This window comes from Primulina eburnea, chromosome 4 (assembly GCF_022965805.1).
Source record: "Primulina eburnea isolate SZY01 chromosome 4, ASM2296580v1, whole genome shotgun sequence".
Lineage (NCBI taxonomy): Eukaryota > Viridiplantae > Streptophyta > Magnoliopsida > Lamiales > Gesneriaceae > Primulina > Primulina eburnea.
This window is the reverse complement of record NC_133104.1, coordinates 41,573,686-41,601,485: the sequence shown is the minus strand read 5'-3', so window position 1 is coordinate 41,601,485 and position 27,800 is coordinate 41,573,686. Positions and strand designations below refer to the sequence as shown.

The 27,800-nt window shown below is 35.4% G+C and overlaps 4 protein-coding genes and 1 long non-coding RNA gene across 8 annotated transcripts; 3 read left to right on the top strand and 2 right to left on the bottom strand.

Annotated features, from left to right (window-relative positions):
- Positions 1-209: 209 nt before the first annotated feature.
- LOC140829058 (uncharacterized) lies at positions 210-6,855 on the bottom strand. The gene is made up of 18 exons (XM_073192021.1): positions 6,543-6,855; positions 5,841-5,960; positions 5,597-5,722; positions 5,397-5,459; positions 4,862-4,969; positions 4,243-4,320; positions 3,437-3,529; positions 3,252-3,338; positions 2,719-2,820; positions 2,472-2,591; positions 2,318-2,380; positions 2,036-2,184; positions 1,767-1,848; positions 1,614-1,672; positions 1,491-1,536; positions 713-804; positions 564-633; positions 210-483 (listed from the first exon to the last, which is right to left on the bottom strand). Exons 1-18 carry the CDS (start codon positions 6,789-6,791, stop codon positions 412-414), a joined length of 1,779 nt encoding a protein of 592 aa, XP_073048122.1. The 5' UTR covers positions 6,792-6,855; the 3' UTR covers positions 210-411.
- Positions 6,856-7,316: 461 nt separating this feature from the next.
- Positions 7,317-10,083, top strand: LOC140829056 (epoxide hydrolase 2-like). The gene is made up of 4 exons (XM_073192020.1): positions 7,317-7,676; positions 7,795-7,962; positions 8,518-8,753; positions 9,643-10,083. The coding sequence occupies exons 1-4, from the start codon at positions 7,389-7,391 to the stop codon at positions 9,887-9,889; spliced, it is 939 nt and encodes a 312-aa protein (XP_073048121.1). The 5' UTR covers positions 7,317-7,388; the 3' UTR covers positions 9,890-10,083.
- Positions 9,774-10,197, bottom strand: LOC140829057 (uncharacterized). The gene is made up of 2 exons (XR_012117382.1): positions 9,984-10,197; positions 9,774-9,928 (listed from the first exon to the last, which is right to left on the bottom strand). It is a non-coding gene; the product is annotated as an uncharacterized lncRNA (long non-coding RNA).
- Positions 10,198-13,650: 3,453 nt separating this feature from the next.
- Positions 13,651-17,020, top strand: LOC140829055 (protein GID8 homolog). 3 transcript variants are annotated; one of them, XM_073192018.1, is made up of 6 exons: positions 13,651-13,819; positions 14,327-14,486; positions 14,600-14,706; positions 15,174-15,305; positions 15,520-15,676; positions 16,607-17,020. In XM_073192018.1, the coding sequence occupies exons 1-6, from the start codon at positions 13,769-13,771 to the stop codon at positions 16,726-16,728; spliced, it is 729 nt and encodes a 242-aa protein (XP_073048119.1). In that variant the 5' UTR covers positions 13,651-13,768; the 3' UTR covers positions 16,729-17,020. The 3 variants fall into 3 exon arrangements, with proteins under 3 accessions (XP_073048119.1, XP_073048120.1, XP_073048118.1); XM_073192019.1 differs by lacking the exon at positions 13,651-13,819 and adding an exon at positions 13,859-13,942 and having other exon boundaries at positions 16,703-17,020; XM_073192017.1 differs by lacking the exon at positions 13,651-13,819 and adding an exon at positions 13,859-13,942.
- A 4,568-nt stretch (positions 17,021-21,588) lies between these two features.
- Positions 21,589-24,253, top strand: LOC140829054 (uncharacterized). Of its 2 annotated transcripts, none has more exons than XM_073192015.1 (2): positions 21,589-22,347; positions 23,823-24,253. In XM_073192015.1, the coding sequence occupies exons 1-2, from the start codon at positions 22,060-22,062 to the stop codon at positions 23,955-23,957; spliced, it is 423 nt and encodes a 140-aa protein (XP_073048116.1). In that variant the 5' UTR covers positions 21,589-22,059; the 3' UTR covers positions 23,958-24,253. The 2 variants fall into 2 exon arrangements, with proteins under 2 accessions (XP_073048116.1, XP_073048115.1); XM_073192014.1 differs by having other exon boundaries at positions 21,589-22,368.
- The last annotated feature ends 3,547 nt before the right edge of the window (positions 24,254-27,800 follow it).

Here is a 27,800-nt window from a genome sequence, read left to right as displayed (position 1 = left end):
ATTATAATGTTTAATCTCAATGAAATGCCCTGAATACTCTTGATAAATAATAATAAAAAAAAAATAATACATAAATTGATCAAAAATACATATGAGAAAATCGACGTTGCATGACGTAATCAACATAAAAGCCTATTGAGTATTGATGCTGCATGACGTGATCTAATGGGCCAGGAAAATATGCTACCAAAAGATTAGATTATCAAATATAAAACAATCAGTGAAGCACTTGTCGTAAACTACAAACAAATCCTCGAAAATATTATACGAGAATAGTATACCATAAAAGATCGGTAGGAATACAGGAAGGATTTGCACTCAAATGTCATCAAACATAAACGCACTACACACAGTATAAGGATTCTTCATACTGTAATACCACGCAAGTTTAGCATGAGAACTCGCGCACACCTAAAACTTGAAATTTTTCTTCTTCGATTTGTTCTCCTTTTCCTGCATCTTTCGTTTTCTTTTGTTCTCATTCTGGACAAATGTCAAAACAAGTTAAAGAAGCTCTTCCCTTCAAAACATGGAGAGAAAAACAAAGGAATAAATGATTGTACCTCGGCAACCATGTCACTGAAATCCTCCCGCTGTGTACGCAACTTCTCTTCTTCTCTCGCCTCCTCGTACCTGGAAATAAATGGCACAAGAATATATTATAATACAATCTGCAGTCACTTGAATGAAACAAATGAGCGCTAGATTTTACTTGGCAGGCAAAACATTGTCCATGAGTTCCAACTCTTCGGGGGCTAACGTGACATCGACTTTATCTGCTTTCTGACCTCTAAGCAAATCAACCTGATGAAAATAAACAGTAAGATAATCTATATTATCAAATAAGTATGCAAAGCTAGTAAACTTCAATTGAATTTCAGTTCACGCTCAAAATAATAGAAACTGAAGTCACACTTCACATGTAACATTTCAATTCCATCGCGTATATATTCCTCCAATGTAGACTGCAGAATTTTTAGGCTGCATCAAATACCCCAATCACTGAACCAACAGGAGATAATAATATGCAACTGCAAATTCAGGGTATGTGTGGTCAAAGAAGATAAATCTCCAAGCCATCAGTCGCCTGATCAAAAATAGATTAAGGGAGAAAGTTCAAATGGAAAAGAATGCATTTTAAATTAAAAATCAAAGGCCATCACAACAGCTTAAGCACAGTTAAATAATGTTAACACTATGCTTCCAGGATACTCATAGGATGCCTTACGAATCAATCATGTTCGTTTTATATTTTAGCCAATTAAATAGTCAGACAGGCCAACAAGAGTCCTTTTGCATTTCACTGTTTCATCACCCGAGGGAAAGCTATGGTCAGATTGAATAAATCTTAACTACAGAAACACTAATCAGATTTAATTAACAGCAGGGATCTACTAAACGAGATGTTTGCCAAATAACATCAACATCACAACTTGTACCTATGCAATCAATAAGTTCAAGAAAAAGAACCAAGATATCAATTTTCTTACTCTTTTAGCACCAGCCTTGTCCTGTGTGCCAGTGTTAATCACGTACCTGACAAGAAATGAGTCTAATATCAGCTCAAATTTCAAAATGCAAAAGTTCAATTCACAAAGAGGTCAATGCTTTACGTATGGCTTGTTCCAAGTAAGGTTCCTGGCGCTATCTTCTCTTCTTTTTCTTCAAGCACCTTCACCCAACACAAAACAAATATAGTTTGCTTCAGAAGCAACAAAAGAAAGTGTTCCCCAACAATTAAGAAAAATGCCAAAAAATGTATTTACTTGATAGAGAGGCCTATCAGGTTCTTTCCTCTGTTGCTTACGAAGGTCGATAACATCCGGAGTTTCAACGCCAGTAGGAGTGCTAATGCACCAACAAGAACGAAGCAAAAGGTGAGAGAACTTCAGGTCAAGTACAAAAAGGAAATATACACCAAAAAAGCCACATACTTTTATGCCTACAATGACAGTAGTCATTCCCACTTCACCAATTTGTGAAATATTTTAATCTCAAGGAAGACATCAACCAAGGGAGTATAGCAGATAATTACCTTGAAAGGCTATCAACAGATTGAATGCCATCTTCCAGTTCCTCTTCCTCAATCTGTTCTTCCTCTTCCTCTTCTTCTTCCTCCTCCTCCTCCTCCTCCTCTTCTTCCTCCAAATCACCCCAGTGCTTGGTCTTATCAACTGGTTCCTCCTAAAAGTCAATTCAGTATGTAGAGTAAGAGGAGATGAAAGGAAAGAAAATATACATAATTTCGTTATTATAGAGCAAAAAAGCGAGCATAGAGTACTACTGTTATCAATTTTCGTATGCTAATTTTGTTTACCTCATAACTAGGCTGTTCTTGTTGCAAAACACCAAAAACATCTCCATACAGAGGGCGTCCATACTATTCATAGTTAAAAATAACACGAGGTCAGGGGAACTTAAAAAATAAACAGAACAGATTGAAGTAAAAAATAAATAAAGGTAAAACCCACTTCATCAACAGGAGGTTTACCCCAGTCTCCATGTCCATATCCAAATTTAGCTCCAGCGGGAATTGGAGCGTTGAGACCAGGGATTTTCAGATGAGGGTAAGAAGGTGGAGGACCATATCTCTGCCATGGGAAAAGAAACAACTAATAATAAGCTTACTGAATCTGTTACTTGGAAAATGGCAAGAGACCTCACATAGCAGTATAGATAAAGAAACTGAAAATACAGTAGTAAGTGAGACTGCTAAACCTGCATATTGATGAGCCAAGGTGGAGGGGCACCTTCAGGAATGCCTAGAGCCTCCTTTAACTCTTGCAACAACATGCCTGGTTTCATTTCTCTGAGTTTAACCTGTGCATGATCATGATCCAAATAAAAGAGAATGACAGAGACTTGAATCAGAATAAGATCGATTACACCGATAGTGTATTGTTTGTGAAACAGTAACACAATCTCTCCATTCAACAGAGAATAAAATATACGTACATAAGTATGTGTATATATATAGTCCACAGCTTATTCATTAACAATCACCTTTTAAAGTCCAAACACAAACACCAACATTTCATTGCACAATCATTACGGCAGCAAATTTAGTTGAACGCCATAACCCAAAATATTAGATTGTATCACAACTAAAATCATAGGTAACATTATAATTACAAATAAACCTTACACAAGTATATCATAGAAAACTAATAGGAGTGTATCATTAATCTTAAAGGATGGTCACCTCAGAATTATCACAGCTTTGGATAACACATATAATATGAATTTCATACCTCAAATTCCTTTCCCTCATAATACAGATCACCGTGCGATGTCAACTTGGGTTTAGTTTGATGTTTGAAGAAGGCATCATGGAGGACCTACAAAAATTAAACAGATAGGATTGTGTAGAAACTACAATTGAAAATTTTAATAAGACGAGGCAAGATTTCCTGAGCTTGTTGACATAAATGAAGACCTGATAATCGATGTCCATTTTTCCCATTTTTGGCAGCATCCTCTCACGTTGTTTTTGTTTCAGCTTCTTACTGTCTTCCTTTTCGATGTATGCCTGGCATATAAACGCCAAAACACAGGAACTTGTTAACAGACATAAGACAAAACTACAAGAAAAAGATCCAAGAGAAAATGCACCATGATTGTACCATAACTTGTCTAGGTCAGTGTCAAGTGAAAACAACAACTATACACAATGGCAGAAAGCTAATTTCATTCAAAATATTGTCACGGATTGGAGATTAAATATGTCATGGATCAAAGATTAAATATTGCACCCAGCAACAAAACATAATTTAATAATCACATAAGCTTTGAAAACGTGAAGATCCAAGAACAAGGTGAAAATTAACCAAAATAACGAAGTATATGGAAGCCACAATCTTGGCTATAAATCATAATATCAAATAACAGACAAAGAGAAGACAGATATAGACCACGGTATACAAGTGTTTGACGAGCATTTAAGATGTGATTGGCTGGGACGGGTGCCTCATACAATGTGCATACTTTGTGGGGCTTTTTTGGTACAACAAAATAAAAGGCCAATAACAGGCTTTCACAATCCCCAAACCACCATTAGCCTGCTGCAGAGTACAGAATGGAATATATATGTCATGTATGCAGATACGCACTTAATAAATGTGATGCTGGCCCATAAATCTAATAATTCAATTAATATTATACCTGAGCTACTGATTCCACCATCATAAAACACTTAGATTAACAAGAAAACAAATACGATTACAAAGAGGAGATAAGTCTCACTTGTCTTATTTTCTCAATTCCCGTGGCGGCAATAAAGTCGGGTAGTTGAAAGGGCAGCTTTTCTATACCTCGCTTTCCCTGAAAACCAATAAAACAAGAGAATGAGATGAGAGCTAACAACTAAAAAGACAACGAATTGTAGACAGATGTACCAAGTAACAAAATCAGTATAAAAATCTTAGGAAAGACTAAAGAGCATGGGTGCGTAACAAAATCTCAAGAAATTCATTGTCATCCTGCTGCCAAAAATTACAGAATTAGATCCTGAATGGAGTACTTTCCTAAGGCACTTTCATTTACTATGACAGAACATTATAAATGAATCAAACCCCAGCCCAAACTAGCAAAGTCTACAAAAGGAAGTTCTTGCAAGGTTCCCCTTGCCAAACACCTACATGTTGAGGCTCCACGAGTGCCACAGCCGCTCCCCTGCAAGAACCACATATAGGTATAAGACAAAACCTCATTGACTTTATCATCCATCACACTCTTCCCTAAACCCATCATGCAATCACCCCCAAATTTTCCTTCCAGAAAAATTCTAACAGATAGATTATACACAAACCTGGGTTATACAAATGTATTTAATGAACTGAGTATATCATCTGCGGTAGCTCACCTGTAAAAATTTCCTCTTCTGACACCAGTGTCGGGGAACTGCAACAGAATTGCGATATGATTTCAAATACACCAGCAGCTTAGGGTCCGAAGAAGTGGCATCCCACACCTAGAAAGTCAATAAGTGTTGGATAATTACTGCCAAAGAATTGATTTTGAAATAATAACCATCACAAAATTAGGTTCAACGAAAATTGATCATCACATCTTCATCACACTGACTGACTGACATAAGTGCCTAATATAAAAGAATATGATTCGCTGTTCTCAAGAAAGGAGGTTTTCGTGACTTAGAAAATCAACATGGTTGCAATTTGTTTAGGAAAAACCATTTGCTAAAACTATTACCAAAAAACTTAAATGGGATTGGGATGTCTAACTCTAGCTTTCACGCCAAAGTAAAATGTAAGTGCCAACATAAAATATCAAAGGCAAAAGAGTGCTCAATTATCAAAATTTGAGAACAAAAATTACTTTAAGCACAATGTCCACAAAGTATCTAAACTGTCAAACAAGTATTATTAATGCGAACATACCTCAACGACATCAGGCCGGGTGGATAATTGCTTCAGTTCAGCAATCTTCATTCGACGTTGGAGCTATAAACAGAAAGGGTGGTTTAGCTTGGTAATGTCATTGGAGATTTCACACACATAACAATTTGATTAAAAAAACACCTCCTTCTCAAAAGATGCAAAAAAACAGTTGCATCGTGAATAGAGTATAAAGTAGCAACCTTTTTCTTTTTGTTAGAGATCCCTTTCTCCTTTTGTTGTGTTTCTTCTTCCTCCTCTTCAGAATCTGAGTCACCCTTCTTCTTGGCTGCTGCATCAGGTGCAGAATCATCCTTTTTGATATTCTCCTAAAAATTGGAGTTATTACTACCCAGAAGAACATGGGACGAGAAAACCGAGGAAGAAGGAAACCTCAAGAACCCAAAATTAACATCAAATCAAGTAAATTATACTTCACATTCTCACCTCAGAAACAGCAATTTCCTTGAAATTAAATTTCTCAAAGACTTTTCTGAATTCTTCAGTTAATTCACCATCTAATTCTGCCTTTTCTGGCACATACTCAACCTCTACTAGCTCTTGAACCTGTCGATTAATGAACATAAACAGAAAGTAATGGTAAAATCCATGATAAATCTGACACCATCTTAATCACGTCCATGCTATCACATTATTAAAACAGATAATAGTTTCATCTACAGTCAAAAGATAGATATTATTTTTAGTTCCCACAGAGAAAAATAAATGAACAACATTAGGAAAAAAAAAGTTTTCAGAATAACAGTAAATCATGATCGTTCCTGGTGCTTCTTATAGTTTCTATAAGATGAGAAGATTCAAGGTTTTGTCACCAACCTAACAAAAAAGAGAGGCTATCTTCAGAATTCTTACCCTTGCACACATAGTGGTGACAAATCGTGCATGAAATATACATATTAGAATGAATTAGTTAATAGGATTTCAAGAAAATATTAAGAAACACCAGGACACATATATCTCATCATCAAAATAAATATTCAATGGAAAGAAATAGATTATTTTTCTTGATCACGAAAGGTTTAAACAAAACAAGCATCACCGCAAGTGTTTATAATGTAATATAATATAATATAATATAATACAATATCATCAGTAATATATTTTTATCCAAGAAACTAGGGTTACAACCTTCAGTGGATCGAAGTTTTCTTTGGAGTTGTCATCAACAGTTCCCTTAACGTCCTCCGCAGCGGTGTCACTGTCATCACCGGCGGGGTCATTTTTCGACGCCTTGTTGTTCTTCTTCTGCTTCCTCCGCCTCCGGCGCCTATCGCCATCCCGTGATTTCTTGGTGGCATTGCCAATATCTTGAGATTTCAAATCACCTTTCTGGTATGAGACAGTGTCGATGACACCGTTAGCCATTTCCGCTGGCATCTTTAGGCGCACTTGCAATTTCGTGTGAATCCGAGCGAACGACAAGCGGTGGCAGTCTTGCTGATAACGCAGGAAATAAAAATTAAATTGGACAAGAATTTATAGAGTTTGTTATGGGCCTGGTTTTGGCCCACGCCTGGTCCAAATTATACTACCTTTAATGGGCTTCTTTCCTCTAAATTTTAACAAAAAATCCCACTTCACACAAAATCATATGGTATTTAGACAGCCTCATGATTTTTATCTAAGATCTATAAATATAGATCAACGATGCAAAATGATTTTCATTGCATAATTTTTTAATAATCATAAACAAGCGATACGAGCAATTACTTGTTCCTTAAAACATTAAACACCTTTTTATCTTCTATAATAATAATCTAATTCAGTGACGAGTATATATATATACTTTTGAAATCGTTATTTTTTCATGTGTACAGACACAAGCTTACATTAATTTAATACAAAGAAAAACTGATTATTGACTTGTCAATCATGTGTGCACAATTATTTCAGCCAACTGCAACTACTAAAGATTCCACATATTCTTTTACAAACCTCGTGTTCTTGCATCTACTGTAAACATTATTGGCGATAATGGAAGAAATAAAGCACGAGCACGTACTAGTCAATGGACTGAAGCTCCACGTGGCGCAAATAGGGAACTCTTCCTCGCCGCCTGTTGTTTTCTTGCACGGCTTTCCTGAAATTTGGTACTCGTGGCGCCACCAAATGATCGCCGTCGCCTCGGCTGGTTTCCGAGCCGTTGCATTCGATTACAGAGGATATGGGTTATCCGACCCGCCCCCGGAACCCGAGAACTCTTCTTTCTTGGACTTTGTGGCTGACCTCCTCGCTCTTCTGGACGCCCTTTCAATCTCCAAGGTACATTATAATGAGAGGTTCAACTCGAGGTGTTAGAAAAACTGTGGGGTAATTTTTTTTTTTTTCTTTCATGTTTTTGGGTGAAATTGTTGTCTGAATTGTATTCAATAAATATTAGGTGTTTCTGATCGGGAAAGATTTTGGAGCTGCCGTTGTGTCACTCTTTTGCCTACTCCACGGAGAAAGGGCTTCTGGATTTGTGACCTTAGGCGTGCCGTTCACGCTGCCGCGGCCTCCCATACATCATCAGACTCTACCTGAGGGCTTCTATATTAAAAGATGGCAGGTTATTTCAATAATATTTATATAGCCAGACTTCTAACTTCGGGAATTAATGTTTGACCCATATGCGATCTCTATTTCCTAAGTTAAGAGACTGATTGCATTATGAGAACAAGATTAGGCTGAGAAGTCCACCTGAAAATATTGCCGCAAAACCCGTTTCAAAGACAAGCTAAAAGCCCCCATCATCTTCATCATGGGTGGAATATCAAATAGAACTAACACACGTGATAAAACACAATTTGAAGTGAACTAGATTTACAATTATTTTGAGTAGTTGTATCTGGAGTTTTAGAGGGGAAGCTCGTAATCCAATAAGTATTCTTAGTAGGAGAAAGGGTATTTTTGGATTCATGCAATGGATGTACAAATTTAGTTATATAAAGTCAGGTCTTCTCACTTAACGTACAAGTGAGAGAGGAGGGCGTGAGCTTCATTTTTCATAATCTGCAGGGTTTTTTAACCTATTCGTTTCAACATGGTTTTTGGCCAATATCATCTTAATGTGGTTTTACTAGTGCAGTGTACCCATTCCAACTCTTGTTAACTTTTCTCATAGGAACCTGGGCGTGCAGAAGCTGATTTTGGTCGACTCGATGCGAAAACAGTGGTTAGGAATGTCTATATTCTCTTTTCCAAGAGTGATATTCCGATAGCCAGTGAAAACCAGGAGATCATGGACTTGGTGGAGCCATCGGATCCTCTGCCTCATTGGTTTAGTGAGGAAGATCTTGCAGTCTATGGAGAATTGTATGAGAAATCGGGTTTCAGAACTGCATTGAAAGTTCCATATAGGTAACTGGTCTGTACTATTATTATGCAGGCAAATTTTCTAATGTTAACACAGGTGTTGAGAATATATGTTTGGGCCTTGTAAGACTTGTGATACCTTAATTGTGGATGTGCAATGTGAAATATAAACTATAAGTGGTTATGAGCTTAGAGTGAGAAACTTATGTATTTTATTAGACATCCAACTTGGGTAGTGGTAGTATAGCTGAATTAGGCAACCTTGCGTGATGTCCTATGGCACGAGTGTGCGACATTTGGCATTAGTGACTACCTTTCGATGCTATCTATGTGGAGCTGGGTAAGAGTCGTGGACGAGTCTTCATTAGACTTCATGTTCTACCTCTCTGCATGGGATGCATAAAGTGAAGTTGGCCAAATTTGGGTATTGGGTAAGGAGCTGAGATTGTGTACGATAGAAAACTTAATTTGGTGGTGATTTAAACAAACGAATTCCAGGATGCACTCATCAAACTTTGTGACAACTCTCACAATTAATTTGGAGAGCGTGTCTCCAAAAGAAGCCCAAACCACCCTCGAGCCACCATGGACCATACCACGCCCAGCCCTCCTGGACCGTAATTGACCGTACCCTGACCATCGCACCAGCCGCTCGTCCCTGCATCCAGCCACGCACACCTCTCCTCTATTCCCCAGAGTCGCGGCTCATCCTAACCAGAGCCATCTTGAACCACGTGACCTTTTCTATATAACTACACAACGGAAATCAGAAAAACGCTTCGGTTTGACCATGTGTCATCCACTCTGACTCTTTTTGTTTGATGGGAACGGAACAAATGTAACGGTATTGATACATAAACAATTACAGGACTAAGACAGTACATTGATCTGATTCAGTTTCTGTGATGGCTCATGATTGTACATGCCGCTGTAGGTCATTCGGTTTGGAGCTAGATATACCAGATCCAAAAGTGGATGTCCCAGCTCTGCTGATAATGGGCGAGAAGGACTATGTCTTCAAAATTCCAGGAATAAGTGACTACATAAAGAGCGGAACGGTGAAAACGTTTGTTCCGAACCTGGAAATAGTGTACTTACCCGAAGGAACTCATTTTGTTCAAGAGCAATCACCTGATGAAGTGAACGACCTTATCATCAACTTCCTCAAAGGCCATGTCTAATCACCATGCTGTATTCGGGTTAATGCTGTTGAAGGAGGACTTTGCAGTACCAGTATTGTAACTTGTGTGTGTAATAATAACTTATGTTTTCTACTGTAGTACCACTACTGTAACTCGTGTGTGTAATAACTTGTGTTTTCTACTTGTGAGACTCGATCCCACCTTATATGTACAATTTGAGCTCTATTTGATTTTGGAATGTGGTGAAAATAACTAAATTTCATCGGATATTCAATGACAAATGACATTAAGTAGTGGCTATATATATAGTTGAACTTGAGACTTTACTCAATCGATTCTGTGTGAGTGACAAGAAAATCAATCGAAAGCAAAATGAACCTTGTCGCAGTAGGTTTAAGTCCAAGTTCCCATCAAATTTTGCTTTGGCAATTTAGTTTGGCTACTAATCATTTTCTTCGAAATTGTGTCAATGGAAACACATATATCTATAATGGTATATTATTATCTATTTTAAGTATAAACTCTCGTACATTTATTTTTCGATTTTACCCAAATGTCTATTAACTCATGATCTTCTAACGTGAAAATTTTGTTGCATTTTTAATAATTCTCCAATCAAACGAAGTTTCACCATTTTTTTTAAGTTTTTTTAAGGTTTGGGTCTCCCCTCATGTCTTATTCGTCTTTCTCCTCTTTTAATGTGACACTTTAGTTGCATTTCCAATAAATCTCTTTTCAAACGAAATTTTACCATTTTTCTTAAGTTTTCTTAAGGTTTGGACCTCTCTTCATGTCTTATTCGTCCTCCAAACGAGGTCACTCCTCTTCACCGCGTTGGAGAGAACGGTTAGGATTTTACCGGGAGCCCCCATCTCTTTCATTTTAGTATCCGAGGATTCCACCCGTATGATTCGATATATACCATGTTTCTGATACAATTTGTTGTGTCATAAAACACACATATCTTCACAATGTAATGATATTGTCCACTTTGGACATAAATCTTCGTAGATTTGTTTTTGAACTCTAACAAAAAATTTCATATTGTCGGAATATCATTTCATCTTATTAACATATCATCTTATTTTTTATGTTTCAATACAGGACTTTAGTTGCATTTCCAACATTTCATTTGCAAAGTTGATAAATTTTTTCACGAGATTTCAAACTCACTGAAATTTACATTTTTCGACCAAAGCTGAAGGATTATCTTTCTAGCTAGTTATTTCTTCATTATCAGAAAAAGCGGTTGAATATGACCCATTCTTACATAACGTGAAGTCCATGATTTTACATGACCTCACAAGTGAGAATTTTAAATCATACCATGATGCTAGCATCTCATTAATCAGAAAAAAACTATAAAACTTTCAAAAAATTGAAGATGCTTTTAATTGATACGTTACATTTTTCATTGCATCATATATTTTCTGATTTGTATATAGATATATACTTGAGCAAATTATCAATAAATCACAATAGTTAAATGTGTCTTCAGTTCTTATCAGACCGATTCTCTTTCTACAGTCTCTGAATAAAACAAAAAATTAATGCACTCTATGGGTTTACGTGTATTTAAATACGATACGAAATATTAAAAATCTGGAACAAATGTATGATATTTTAGAAGTGAATATTTTATATCTGACACTAATATATGATTTTGTGTACCTTTTTATATTAATAATACATTTCTTTTCGTATGAAAATTTGATACAAAACCTTGAAAAAAGACTATTAATATATGATATTTGAGTACTAATTGTTTCAGAGATGATACTAATATATGGGTTCTGAGTACTCAAACATGTATAACAAATTTTAGTATTAATCACACATTTTTCAAATGAAAATTCGGTAGAAAACATTGAAAATATAATATTGATATATGCAGGGCCGATCCTAACAATATTTGGGCCTAAATCTAACTTTTAAAATGAGGCCTTTGAATAATAATGTTTGTTCATATTTTTTTTAGTTCCATGGCAAATTTTCAAATTAAATCAATATACGTCAAAGACGATATAAAAAACTAAATAAATAAAAATATCAAACATGTCCAAAATGATAACTAAAAAACAACCCGCCTAACAGTTTTAGAGCTAAAAATACTAATCAACTATGTATAATCAAATTGTTCAGTAATTTCTTTCTCAATCGATAATATATAGCCAATCCATTCAATCTTTCTCGTGACATGGTTGATCGGAGAAAAGTTTTGATGAGCTTTATTTTTGAGAAATTTCGCTCTGCACTTGCTACTGTGACAAGGACAGTCAACAAGATTTTACAAGTAATATGAGCATTTGAAAGACGGATAAGCATTACATCCACCAAAACTTCAGTCAAAAAGCTTAGATTATAGTTATCACATAAAACCTCGAAGAAAATAAAAAACTACAATAAAAATTAGAATTCCGAACAAAGCAAATACAAGAATATAAACTTATAGCTCCTCACGGGTCTTTCAATCAAACATAGAGACGACGCAACGACTGGAGTCGATTAAGGTTTGTCTGCAGATGAATATTGGGAAGATTGGGAAATAAATCGATAACATACTAAGCAAGTTCTATTTAATAAATACTTGGTTTTGAGCTATCTAGTAACTAGTATCATAATAATTTTTTTAAAAATTTCGGGCCCCAAAAAAGAGATGGGCCCGAGTCATTTGACTCATTTGGCTCTTAATAGGCACGGCCCTGGATATATGACATTAGAATATTAAATGTTTCAGATATAATACTAATATATGATTTTTGAATACACAAACATGTATAACAAATTTTGGTATTAATGACACATGTTTTTTCGGATTAAAATTGATACAAAACATTATAATTATACTAATTTATGATATTTCAGTGTAAAAATCTTTGATGTCATGTACTAATATATGACATTTGAACACACAGACAAGTGTAGAAAATATTAATATTAATATAGTTATTTCAATTTTATACTCAAAATTTATCTTCAAAATTTTATCTTTTGTACCATATCTATAACATTTTGTTCTACCATATCACATACATGTTTCATGTTTTCAATGTTTTGTACAAAATGCTATCCAAAAAAAAAATTGTGGGTCAGGGAGTGCGAAAACTTTTTTGTCTGAATCAGTAATTGTAGAGAAATTTTCGGTTTGACAGAGATTTATAACACATTTAACTATGATGTCGGAGATTTAAAAACAATTCTCCATATATCCTTGAGGGGAATAGATAAAACCATTTTAGCAACTAGTATAATTTCGATTTAATCATTTATTTAGTCATGGTTAACATATCATTATCGATCTGGAATCGGTTCGGTATAATCCAGTTCAATCCGAAACCAGTTAATGTGGTTAAAACCATTTTAGCAACTAGTGTAATTTCGATTTAATCATTTATTTAGTCATGGTTAACATATCATTATCGATCTGGAACCGGTTCGGTATAATCCGGTTCAATCCGAAACCAGTTAATGTGGTTTAGGGTTAAAGGAGATCCGATATTCTAATTGGATTGGAGTGGTTTTAAAAAACTTGATTCGGAACCAATCTGGACCGCTACAATCAGGTCCAGAACTGGTTTTTAAAAAAGAATCCGTTTCATTTTGAATTGCTTTTGGTTTGAATCATATACATCATCTCAAAAATCCGAAACCAATCTAATCCATTATGCTATTGGATTGGTTTGGCCTTTTTACTTTATATAATCCGAAACCGGTTCAATCCGACCCAACGAAATTCAGACAACTATTTATATTGCAAAATAAAACAAAGGGAAATGGATCGACGTACTAAGCAGATTAATTAGGTAAATACAAGTACTGTCCCCTATCAACAGTAGTAAAAACCAATTAGATTACTGGAAGGTAAATCAAGAGGGGTGAGATTAACATCTTTACATGGGGTTATGAAGGCGAAAGCTGATGTCATTGTTCTGGATCGTTGTTGGGCAACTTGCTGATATCCAAGCCATGGTAAATCCATCGACTCCGCCGCCGTGGCCAAAATCCAGTTGAAAACGAAGAATAATGATGCTGTTTCACGTTATTGAACCCGAATTTATTCCAACTATGAGCAGATTTTATCATGGATTTTTAGTATTTACTTACTTTTGTAGTTATGTTTACGACCCATCACCCGGATCTATAATTGTGCCGAGATTTATTTTTCTGTTGTTTACTTTTCTTCTTTGCCTGATTTGATTTGGAAATGCGTATTGATTATGGCGTTGGATATTATGAAATTCTTGATGATGAATAAATTTTTTTGTACGGAATAATGCCTTGTTGCATACGTCTTTACGGGTTCATAGTCGGAAAGATTAGAGGAATTCATCTTTCTTCCTTTGGGTTTAGGGTTTATATTTTTCTAATCGCTTGGTTAATTATTTATTAATCTTACCACTGATAAATGACTGTTTTCTGTTGGGTATTTTGATTATTTTAAATGTATTTACTTTGTAGATTGGTTAATGTTTGCAGACTACATCAAAGAAAGTTATAACTAGGGATGAATGGGAGAAGAGGCTCAGTGATGTCAAGGTTAGAAAAGAGGATATGAACAAATTGGTGATGAACTTTCTGGTGACCGAGGGTTATGTGGAGGCTGCTGAAAAATTCCGAATGGAATCTGGGACTGAACGTATCCTTTTATCAATTTTTTTAAAGTGACAAATTTTTGTGCAAATCTTTTCATATTTTGTGGCAGTCATGTTTTCTTAAAATAAATTTGATTCGCCTTATTGAAATATACAGCAGAAATCGATCTTGCAACCATCACTGACCGCATGGCAGTGAAGAAGGCGGTGCAAAGTGGTAATGTTGAGGATGCTATTGAGAAAGTTAACGATTTGAACCCCGAGGTGTGTTTGATCTTTATTTGGTTCTTCTGGATGTTTTCATGAGAATTAAATGGTTTTAATTTTGACAATCTAGAAGAACTTGGAATTGTTTGGTCGGTTAATTTCCAAGCTAGGTGATCAAGATTTTGATTTTAATATTTTTTGTTATTTTTGGTCGCATAATCAGTGAACTACATGATAATATTTTACAGTTGTAAAGATCTTCCCTGGGATCCGATGCAATCATTCTCTTCATGCCTTGTTTTTAGTTGTTTGTTTTACTTTCACAATTTTGTACGAGGAATCTGATAGTTTATCTGGGAATTCATAATTAAGGTAAGTTGAGATGTTCGCTACCCGGAGTTTTGATGCAGTCTAGTCTTGAATTTTTATTAAATACAATTACACTAGCTGCAATAACTTGATTTGACAGCTTGCTTTTCGGGTTTTAATAGTGCAAGTATAAATTTAGATGTTTTTGAATGCAGATATTGGACACAAATCCCCAACTGTTTTTCCATCTCCAACAGCAACGGTTGATAGAATTGATCCGTAATGGAAAGGTGGAAGAGGCTTTGGAGTTTGCTCAAGAGGAACTTGCTCCAAGAGGAGAGGAAAATGTACTTTTTATTATTTGTTTGTTTTGATGTAGATCTAAAGAGTTTCAGCACTTTTTAAGGATTCTGTCTATGATCTGCGTGCCTGCGGTCATGTTTTCCCAAACATTGTGCTATAGTGTTAGAATGTTCCTTTTTAGGAAAAAAAATTATTTAAAGAATGTTCCTTTTTTTTAAAAAAAAACTGATGCTCATTAAGAACTGTTTATCGATTCAGCGAGTCTTTCTAGAAGAGTTGGAGAGAACTGTTGCGTTGCTTGCTTTTGAAGATGTCAACAACTGCCCTGTGGGTGACCTGTTAGATATATCACAGCGTCTTAAGACTGCTAGTGAGGTGAATGCAGCCATCCTTACCAGCCAAAGCCATGAAAAAGGTCAGTCTGACACATATCATCAAATTTATAAAGTTTTGTGATCTTGGTTGCCTCTGCTCAATATTGTAAATCCTTGCCGTTTTTTACTTTTTAGGAACTGACTACTCTAGGTAAAGGGAGATGATTATCTCATGCGGTGATCTAATGAGCCCACTTAATTTTTTTGTTTGTTTCGCCAAAAGAGTGGCACTAGGACAGACTGAAGCAAGGCCATTTTTTTCTCTCTGATGACCTTTTGTTTTTTTTTTAAAAAAATAGTTTTCTCGGAATACTTTTAATGATGTGTCCTTTCTTTAATTTTTATTGAGCGGTTATAAAAAGTTCATGATGATGCATCCTGAAAACCAGGTGACTCTTTGTTTTTTGGAGATGAAAATCCTCGTCTCTCTCTTTTTTTTCCGAAAATGTGTACTATCACCGATTTTTGGAGAAAAATATCTCCATTTTTCAAAGCATGAATCGTTCCCAACTCATTCATCATTTTGAAGTACAGCAACTGCAAGACTAATGTATTTCTAAAATTTTCCCAACGGATGATTAAATTAGTTGTCACCATATTACATTCACTCTAACAGAATATCACCAGACACCCATCTCAAGAATTTCAATAATTTAAGTTGTTTGTGAGTTTACGTTTTCAATATTTTTACAGCAATTTAATTAGTTCAACTTCCCCAGGTTGGTATTAACCACTCCCATGCTCCAAACCCTTTTGCCCGGGTGTTCATGGAGCGTGTTCTTGATCTTTAATTCTGCATTGTTATCATCGTTGACATTTCATATTTATATGATTCTACGAATAACTATTGAGATTGTTTTCATTTGGTATTGTCACAAAAAAATGTTAAAATTGTCTCATTTGCCACGAAGCTGCTGCATTATAAGGAAAAGTGAGGGGAATTAATTCTGTTATCCATTTGATTTTAACAGATCCTAAGCTTCCAAGCTTATTGAAAATACTGACATGGGTGCAAAACCAGCTAGACGAGAAAGTTTCTTATCCTCGAATCAATGATTTTTCTACAGCTATGCTCGAAGATCCTGCTGTCTGAACAATTCAGGTTTCCCCACCTGGCGGTATGGAAAATATATGAAAGCTCCAAATGGTCGGAATCAGGTGAGACGATTCAAAGGGAATTTACGTACTCCTCTACTTATAAGATCATGTGCTGGTGTTAGGAGCATTTGATTTTTTATTTTTTTAAGGTTTGTATAGACTCTCATAAGATCGTGTAAATGTGGATTATTGGATACTTAGAGTTGAACTATTACACACTTACACTAGATGCTTTCTGACAATTAATGTAGTTCGTGTTGGACGTAAATTGTTTTGTGTTTCCTGAACATAGAACTAGAGCTGTCAAAATGGATACGTCCATCCCACTAAATAGGTGTGTTGGGTCGACAATTTCTTGAGCTCGTCTTGTCCCACCAAATGGTGCGTCGGCAGGTCATCCCACCTTGATCTGCCTAATATAACTAAAATCTGTCTAGGTCTGTCCTGCCATTGGGTTGACGATCCGGTTTGCTAGCTCCAAAGAGCTCAGCTGCCCAAATCAAGTTTTCAATGTGGATTTCAAATGGGTTACAAGATGTTCTTAAAATATAAAATTAATGGCAACAGTGAACAGCCTCGGATCCGATCCAAATGCCTCTTCTTCTCATTAGATATTTAGATCCCTCCAAATTTTATTATGCTATCTGTTGCGCTTTAAAAAGTTATTATGCTATGTGTTGATCGGTTTACGACTACCGGAGAACTGAATATGTTTGTTGTTATGAAAAAAATATATCTGATTGTAACAGTGCAATCTAATATTTTACACCGTACAACAACTCAAACAACACAACACACTAATCTTTTAAATCGTATAGTAACTCCAACACTGTGTTTCGATTGCTCTATTCAGCATGGACTATGATTGCACCTAAAAATCTCTTTCCCAATAATTACCTTCATTCCAATTAACGATTATCAAACCTGCAACATTGGTTATGATGTCGATTGTATGAGCAAGTGTTTGTCATTTTATCAAACATTAGAACTTGTGAATATAATGCAATTCTAATATTTAAAATCATACAACGTTTCAATTGTTTTACTGAAAAATTTCTAAATTTCTGAATTCCAATGTGAATATAATTTGAATTGTGATTGTTACTCGTATCAAAGCCAAGTTTCAAATTTATTCCCAAATCAAATCACTTCATTTAAATGATCTATCCAAGAACATCCTAAAAATTAGGGATGTAAACAAATCAAACCGTTCGTGAGCTATTCGGAGCTCGGCTCGATAAAAAGCTTGTTTGAGTTCGTTTGTTAATCATATCAAACCAAGCTCAAGCTCGATTTTGAGCTCGACAACTTAATCAAACCAAGCTCAAGCCTAAGCGTATTCGACTCGTGAGCTCGCAAACATATTCGTTAATAGGCTCGCGAGCTCGAACTCGACTCGTTTAGGTGGCTCGTAAGCTCGAGCTTGACTCATTTGTTGAGTTGACAAATAAAAATATTAGTACTAATAAAAGTTAAACTTTTATGTCTAATATAAAATTAGTTCATAGATATATTTAATTTTAACAAGCTCAAATTCGAGCTCAATTGTATGTTTTACGAGCTCGAAAACGAGCCGAGCTCAAGTCAAGCTTGTTAAATATGATAAACGAGCTATTAATAAACCAAGCTCGAGTCCGGCTTGATTAACATGATAAACGAGCTTTTAACGAGTCGAACTCGAGCTATTCACAAGCTTAGTAATTTCAAGACAAGTCGAATTCTAGCCTGATGATAAAAGCTCGAATAAAGCTCGAGCTTGAGCTCTATCAATCTTAAACGAGCCAAACTCAAGCCAGATGATAAAAGCTCGAATCAAGCTCGAGCTCGAGCTTGAGCTTGAATTAATCTTAAACGAGCCAAGCTTCAGCCTGATACTGTTCGACTTGGTTTGGATCATTTACATCCCTATTAAAAATGGTTAGAAATTTATTGGCGATTATCACAATCCTAGTAGATATCTATATCAAATGTTTCTTTTCTTTTCTTTTTTTCCTTTTTCTTTCAAGTGGGGGAAAAAAGAGAAGTTGCTTTTGATTTTGTCTTCCATTATCACTTTTTATCCATGGTTTTTAGAGGCAAAATAATTAATATTTGGGACATTGTCACAAATTAAAGTTATTTTCCGTCTCACTCGAACCTTTTTTTTTTCATTTTTTTTTACACTACACTCGCGGCAGCCTATTTTTTTGACTCATACGCTATAATTTGTCAATACAATTCATAACTAAATTGAAACACGGATGTAACTTGAAACACATAATTTAAATACAAATGCAAATACAATAAATTAATATATGTAATATCAACATTATTCATAATTAAAAATATATTAAATAAAAAATAATAATTAATATATGTAAAATAAAGAGAATATTTCGATAATATTATTTTTGGTGTAAGATTTGATTAAATGAGTTGGAGATGGATGTTGTATTTGATGCAAAAATCCCACTATTTTAATATAAAATTTACGCTAAAATAGATTTTGTGATTGGACATGACCTTGATGAACTTAAGAACGATTCCTCCGAGACATTGTCTCGTTTGTGGGTGGAAACCTCAGAAGGCTCGCAATTTTGGAAAGTTGATGTGTCGGCTGGATGTTGATTATTTTAATCAAAATTAACAATTTATTTATTTTTATTTTTTTGCTTTACTAAATAAATTATTTAGTTTTTTTTTAAAAAAACTGATAAATTATTTAATTTTGAGTTTTATATAAACAATGAAGCCGAGTCCGAATTATAAATCATTAATATATTTGAATTTGATAAAGTTATATTTTAAAAAATATATATACAATTAATTCACACGTTACATATTAATCTCGAGAAAATTACTCCAAAATCTACTCTTAAAAAACTATATATGTTAAAAAATTTCTAAAGCGTATTTTTAAAAAATAATGTATCCTGCTATTGTAACACAGTAAACACCTTATTTATTAAAATCTGATTATTTTTTGTTTTTCTATCAACTTCATCTCCATGAACTTCATCCATCATTAAGATTTGTACTTCCACTTGAGGGAATGAGTAAAATTTTAACTTTTGAAAAGTTCGGTATAGTACGACTAGTTTGATTATTGGATGAACTCAACTCTTACAAATATTGGATATAATCAAAATGTTCAAATTCAGTAAAAATTGAGTTTGAATATAAATATATAAATAAAAATAGAATTTGAAAATCAACTTCTAAACACGATTTTCGAACATTTAATTTTTTAAAAAACTGAAAAATACTTAAAATAAGCTATTACAAATATTACTTAAACGGAGATCTCGTAATTATTGGAATCACAAATCGAGTAGAGAAATTTGCAAGTTGGTGAAGACTGAGAAGTGTAATTTCATTCTATGGGTCTTTGTGTCTAATGTAACATGGACGCAGGGTCCGAATTTGATTTTGCATGCTTCTTGGGGCCACAAATGTTCGCTCTCCTTCGGCACCTTTCCTTCGATAAATCAAATCCATAATTTTGTTTTCTTTTGTCTCCAAATCGACCAACTTAACCTAATTTGCTTTTATTTCTCGCTGTCCAAAACAAATTAAAACTAACCCTACTGATCACTCGTATCTTAAATTGTATCATTACCACAAACTATAATTTTTGATAAAATGATAAACATTCGATCTTACAAAAATAACAGATTCCAGACTTAGTTATAACCAATCTTCCATCAGCATTAAAACACTAACAAAAGTTTCGTTTTTTTTAGTTCACTAAATTTATGTGTATTGGGATGTTTTACAGTTTATTGTTTATATCAAGTTTAGAACAAAATATGTGTATTTGATGATGCCATCACCAATTATTTTGCTAGGTCTGTACCTTATAGATGTGATGGATTGCAATTATAGAAAGTTTGGGCTAACTTGTAATTGACAATCGACTACATTATTTGCACCCATTCCACACAACTTCTTGATGCCGACTAGAGAGCCATTTTCTTGGCATCAAAATTTGGTAGCTAATTGTTGGAGACTGGTTTTAGTATCCGGTTAAATTAGCGACCAAATTTATTGCGCGAGTCACATCAATATTCGGACAAAAAAATATGAATTAACTTAGCTTACATGATTAAAACTCAAATACAAAATATCATTTTGTCTTTTCTGACGTAGATCTACCATGTTATAAATGACATGGATGGTGATGCCTTAATATTTAAATTATACTATGTATTTATTATCTAAATCAAGCAAAACCAAACTATGGCACCTTGTTATACAAATAATTAACCTTAATACTAGTATTTATCTTTTAAGACATTGATACATATTTTAATTACACAATCTAAATTACTTATTCTAAAAGAAAAAAGAATTTCAATGTGAATATTAGATTTTTGGATCTACTTCGAGTCTACACCAATTCCTAATAAACAATAATCATTATGAAATAATTATTTAAAACCCAGAAACGTACACTAAAGAAAAAGCATGTATGATAGCAATAAAGTGCAATTCAAATAGGTCACAAATTTATTTTATTTAATATAATATTTTGAGTATGTCTCTTGTGAGACGGTCTCACGAATCTTTGTTTGTGAGACGAGTTAACCCTACTGATAATTATAATAAAAAATAATACTATTAGCATAAAAAGTAATACTTTTTCATGGATGACCAAAATAAGAGATTCGTTTCACAAAATATGACTCGTGAGACCATCTCACACAAGTTTTTGCATAATATTTTATAAGCATAATAAAATTTTGTACAAGCTTGAGGACTTGATTAATTAAACTCTTTAATGATATTTGTTTTAAAAAAATTTAAAAATAAATATAGAAAAATTATTATTAATTCAATTATATAATAAATGCTGGCGAGTTAAAATGCGAAACTTAGGCAGGTGTCAAAAAACGCGGCGGCAGCATCAGAGGTACGCTGTTTCCCAATCCTTCATAGAAGACTGGAGGCAATCGATTTCACCTCTAAGCTCCAAATCCCAAAGCTTCACTTTTTTTTTCCAATCTCCGCCTCTTTCCAAAGATTTAAGTCGCCCATGTTGCTACTCTTCCCCTCTCTGTCTTTGTCCCGTCAAAGAATCTTGCGCATAATCACGATTTGAAACGACTCGTGCTTTCATAAAATGCGTGTTCATGCCCCTTGGAAAAGCTTCCGCTCGTCTTCTTAAACTGTTCCAATTGTCCGTTGAAAGAGTGTGTTTTCGGGTATGCTTTACCCACAAAAATCCATTGTTTTAATTTTTAAGATGATAAAGCTTGAATCTTGCTGGGAATAACTCTGTGTTGAATGTGCTGAAGCTTAACTCTTGTGCGAGGCGAAATACTTGAAGCGGAGGTTACGTTCCAATATGGGAAGTGAAGGAGAGGGTTTCGGGGAATGGCAGCTGCCGCTGGCGCCTAGTGGTGCGCCGTTGTACTTGCAGAGAGATGAGCATCTGACGCATTTTGATAATTCTGTGAATGCAGTTTCTTTTGGGTTTGTTGCCACGGCTATTCTCATTTCCATGTTTATTGTGATGGCCATATTTGAAAAGTTCATCAGAACTACCTCACCAGAGGCCTCGCCACCCCGTGGTGGCCGCCGGGGACTTTCCGACGTTGAGGCGCAAAGTCATGTTGGAAGCGCAAATTCTAAGGTCGGCTCAAATTCTCCTAAAGTAAGTTTCTTATTCGTTTTACACTGTTTTTGCCATATTGGTGATTAGCTCGGTATGTTTGACACTTCCGATGACAAATTTTGACAATTGTCTGGTGATGATTACTATTACTACAGAAAGTCGTTTCTAGTTTCCTTTTTCTTCCCTTTTCCTACGTTATCTATTTGACAACATTGCTTCTTTTTAAAAGTTAGTTTTTCTTCACGTTTTTTCTGTTTCCCAACCTGCATTCTCTTTTTCATCGACTGAAGTGTGGAGGGGAAAAATCCAAATAAATTATATTGAAATCAGAGTTGAGTGAAGCAACTTGTATATTTCCTTTGAGGGGTCTTTGTTCGGACCCACAAGGACACTATGATATATATAACACATGCAGTGCTATTGTTTTTGAGGCATTTGTTTCCAGACTCTATAGGTCCCATGAGGCCCAGAATTTTCGAAAAGCAAGTGCGCGTGCGAATATCCTGAAATGTGTAGGTTCTGATTGGCGTAGTTTTGCTATAGATCTATCTAGTGGAATTCCGGAATAATGTGCCCTTTTTTCCCCTTTAAACCTGGTTGTTGATCGGTATTTGGTAAGCTATTGCCTATAACAAAATTAGATAAGAGTAAACTTTAAGCAAATATGGAAAATTTAGGCAACTTTAGGATTGGTGAGATTTGGTTTTAGAAAAAGTCTTGGTAATATCAGAGCTCTGCAAAACATACACAGAAACAGCCTTTCCATGAAATTGTTTTGCTGGTCGATTGGTCTACATTTCCATTTCAAGTCTTGTACTACATTTGTTGTTGCATCGTCTCAATGCGAACATGCTAAATGTTCAGAGGTAGGATTGATACAGTATACCTGAAGCTATGATCCATCAGCCTGACTACAGTTCTTTGTTCTGAAGTTTAGTCTCGAGGATGTATATAATCTGCTCTTGGCCCATTGCCCATCATCGCTGTTTATGATTGATGTAATTGGTCCACATCCTGGGAATTTCATCGTTTCTCTGTTCAGCTATTTCCTTCCATTCACCTTTATCATATCATACAAAGAAGCCCTTGAATAGCTTCAACAACTATGTATGTTCCCACGAGTGTTTACATGTGAGTTTAGTAAGATATGGTGCCTTGAAAGGAACTGCCCTGTCTTTATATTGGACAACATGCGCAAGGATGCAAAGTTTTATGTCCTGGGATAATGACTTCAGCTGAGATTTAGGCTTTAGGTAAGATACATCTGCAATTAAGATCAATAATCAGGGTCGACTAGTCTGCTTTTGGTTTGATCAGTCCTTATTTTAAGGTGTCGTTATAATGGGGAGGGAAATTTACATATGATGTAGAGGAAGTATCACCAAGGGATACAGCGTGGATGGTTTTTAGCCAAAGGTGCTGCTTCTAAGCACCAAATTAAAACCATTCATTTCTCTTTTATAACTCTCATCTAAATTTTGTTGGGATTTCAGATATCTATCCAACCCAAAGTTATTTCTGTTGTGATGCCCGGTGACAGTGTTCCAAAGTTCATTGCAAACCCTGCCCCTGTTCCATTGCCTCCAGAGCACGTTTCATGGCCTTCCCATCGACAGGAACAACTATAAAGTATTGCATTTTTGCCGATTTCTACCTGAAAACATCGTGCCAGCATGCAGAATGTGGATATCTTTAGACATTGAGCCCAACTTGAAATTTATGATATGATGAATGGATGTCACGTATATAATCTATAAACTAGCACTTGACTAGTGTTTCTAAAATTGTATATAGCGTTGAATCTAGTCGAGTTCCAAGACTTTTTGTATCTAGAAATTTGAGCATTTCGTTTGTTTTGTTTATAAGATGTTTCGAAACTAAAAAGGTGCAAGTATTTGGTATAACATTTAGTCCGGTTGAGGTGCGCAAATGTCAGTTCAAATGAAGTGGACTTTACTGTCTTGTTCTGGAATTGACAATAAACTTGTTCAAATCCTATCCATTTTTGTTCATTTAATCCTGCTTCCAATATTCATATTTGAAGATGTCTGCGATACTCGTTGGCTCCTGACTCATTCGATTGGATTAAAGATCATTTGAAATTCATTATATATATATCTCATTTAATTAAAAATAAAATGATACAAATCCTAGAGATATTTATTTTAAAATTCAACACATATATCGCAATTCGAGCTGTGCTTGTACCTATCCTGTCCATACTTAAAAAAGCACAGCCTTTTGTTTTAAAAAAGAACACGACCTATGACTTTCACTGTTTCGTACAAGACCACAAATCTTGGAGTGAGACAAGTTTAAAGACCAAAATAGCCATGACAAGGCTAAAATTTACAATCCCTACACTAGAGAAATATAAAACATTCCAAGGATACAACTGGGTTTTCAAGCATCTCGTTACTTGTCAGTGGCCGCTTGTCTCGACCATTCTCTTTCCCTTCGTCCACCTTTCGGAGTCTATCCCCCAACCCGGATCCGACCCGTCCAAGAGATTTCCCCAATCTTCTGGATGATGGGCTCCGACCTAGGTCGGTTTTCGACGAACCGCCGTTCGTTCGACTCACCGGAGACCTTGACCGTCTTCCGGAGATTTCACCGATGTCCTTTCTCTTTCCATGCCCGGACGAAGATATGGATCCGGGTCTTGAACGATCCACTGAAGATTCGGTCGCCCGACCCGGAGATTTCCCCAACGTCTTTTCCCTCTTCACCTCGCTGGAGGGACGGCTCTTGAGCTTCGCCGAAGACTTCTGGTATACGTCGCTGACTTCATCGTTTCCATTGCTCTTCTTTTCTCTCTTCTCCTTAATCTTTTCCAAACCACCAACACCGCCACCACGGGTGCTGCAGATCTCAGGCATCTCCTCCGGGAGCTCGTTACCCCCGAACGCCACGCATGGTTGCTTCGTGACGGTACCTTCTGGGTGCTTTTCATATGGAATCTTGGAAAAGTCTGTCAAAAAATGGGCGGCCTTAATGAACGGAGTTTCGTTTTGTTTGGGTAAAGGTGACAGTTGTTTAGCAACGGTGGGGATTTCGGAGAGGACTTCTTTGACTGTTTCTTCATCTGAAAATCGTACAATGTGTGGCGGGGACACGCCGCGAGCCTCGCCGCTGCCAGTGCCACGGAATTGTTTTCTTGTGCTTCTTGATTTCGATTTGCGATGTTTATTCACTGTCTTCGGAAGTACTGAGGTGAGGTTGGTGCTAACGCAGCTTCCCATCGGGACTCTTTTCAGCTAAGAGTTGGTGATAGAGCAACGGCGGCGTCCCGGCGGCGGAGATTCGAGTTTGGAGAAGGGGAAGTGTGTTTAATGAGAGAATTAAGTTGAAAGAGGCCAATCGTAGATTGCATGAATTTATTAGCTAGGTTGGAGAGATTTTGCGGCTTTGTCTAGTTGGCAAGGAAATTGACCAGACAGAGACATGGCAACAGTAGTTTTTAATGAACAGTGCAAAATCTTTGTTTTTTTGTCTTAAATAAAATAAATCCAATCAATCAGTTCGTATTATATTATATATTACATCTCTATCATCTTTTTAATATCCAAGTACACAAATTTGATTCCACAGAATTCGATTTATAATCTGGATAATTGTTATTACTGGACAGTAGATTTTAAATCTTATATAATTGTCTTTTCCTACAAACGAGATATGTGTTTGAATCCATAAATTCTGTTTATATTTATAAAAAAATAAGTAATAATTTTTATGACCAAATAAAAGACTTCTACCATGAAATTAAAATTCTTGTGTGTGAATCGTATTTTGAGGATAGCTCCATGCATCAACATCAAAGGCTAGTATTCCAAGTTACGGCAATTTAAAATCTGAGCTACTTCCCAGTTCAAGTCTCTCTCGTTCGCCCTACAACACCTAAATGCGCCACATGCACCCCGCTTCTGCAGTCACGTTCCGGTCAGCTCTTTAATGCCCAACATAAATGAACTTCTCGCTATTTCATCTGATAATGATAATTAAGCACTTTTGTTATCTTACAAACGCGTGCATGCGCATATATCCACACACACACACACACGCATATATATAATTAATGTAGTTTGAGTTTGAAGTTTTTCTCTGTTGTACATAAATGAATTCTCTTTACTACTATCGAGCTGCGTAGAATTTTTTAGTATTGATGTAGCCAAATAAATGGTATTAGCCCATTTGAAGGGATCTTGTGATTAGCTGGCTGATTAGAGTAGACAACAGTCACTCCAACAACTTCTAAAAATCAAGATTTGTGGGTCGTTAACGATTACCAGATGAAGTTCTTTCTTTGAACATAAAATGAGAAATTACCTTGAGAATGAAGAGTATATTTTTTGTAGAATTTTTTTAGAGGTTTTTGGGCTTGTGCCCTACGTTTTTATGTGCTGGAAGATCTATTGTTCAATATGCGTATTCTAAGAGTCCTCATTTCAAAGAACTGGAATCCTGATTCTATTGCCTGTTTTGTTGCAACATAATTTGTTGAATTTGGAATCTTCAAAGCTTACCTGATAAAATAACTTGCAAGAATGTCATCTTTTAACATTTTCCCGTATATAACTATTTTTTGGCAAAAACTTGTGTGAGATGATCTCACGAGTCGTATTTTGTTAGACGAATATCTTATGTGGGTTATCCATGAAAAAATATTACTTTTTATGTTAGAGTAGGTCTCATGTTAGACCGTCTCACGGATCATAATCTGTGAGACGGGTCAATCCTATTCATATTCACAATAAAAAGTAATAATTTTTCATGGGTGACCCAAATAAGATATCCGTCTCACAAATACGACTCGTGATACCGTCTCACACAAATTTTTATCTTTATGTTAAGAGTATTACTTTTTATTTTGAATATCTAAATATTCGTGAGACCGTCTCACAAGAGACATACTCTGACTCTTTTATGTATCAGATTTTCTGGATTTTTTTTTTGTACCTTCGAAACATTTCAAACTTAACTACAAATGATATCCTGTATCGTGAACAATTTGAGTGCAAACTTAAACTAAGATGATATCCCTTATCTAAAAAATTTTGAGTTAAATTTACTCTTAAAATTCTCTACCAATTCAATTGTTTGTTCCGCGACACCTCTTTCGCTATAAGTCCGATTAACTCCTAAAAAGCTTGCAAAATATCTACCACAGTTCCTTCAAAATACGTCCATTACCAATTTAGAAAATCTTGTATCGTCTTTTGATTTTTCTTCTACAAAAATCAGTTAACCAAAAAAAAATAAAATAAAATTCCCCAAATTAGTTAACCATCGAATGATTTTATATATTAAAAGGAAGAGTGGTCATTAAGTGGCCACTTACATTTACCTGCATCCCTTTTTCTGCCACTTATGGTATGAAACGTGAGATTGAATTATTAGAAACGTGTGCAGTGGGATAACGAGACTAAGATAGCTCACCTCTCCCTTGGAAAAAAAAAGACAAATTTACGCGA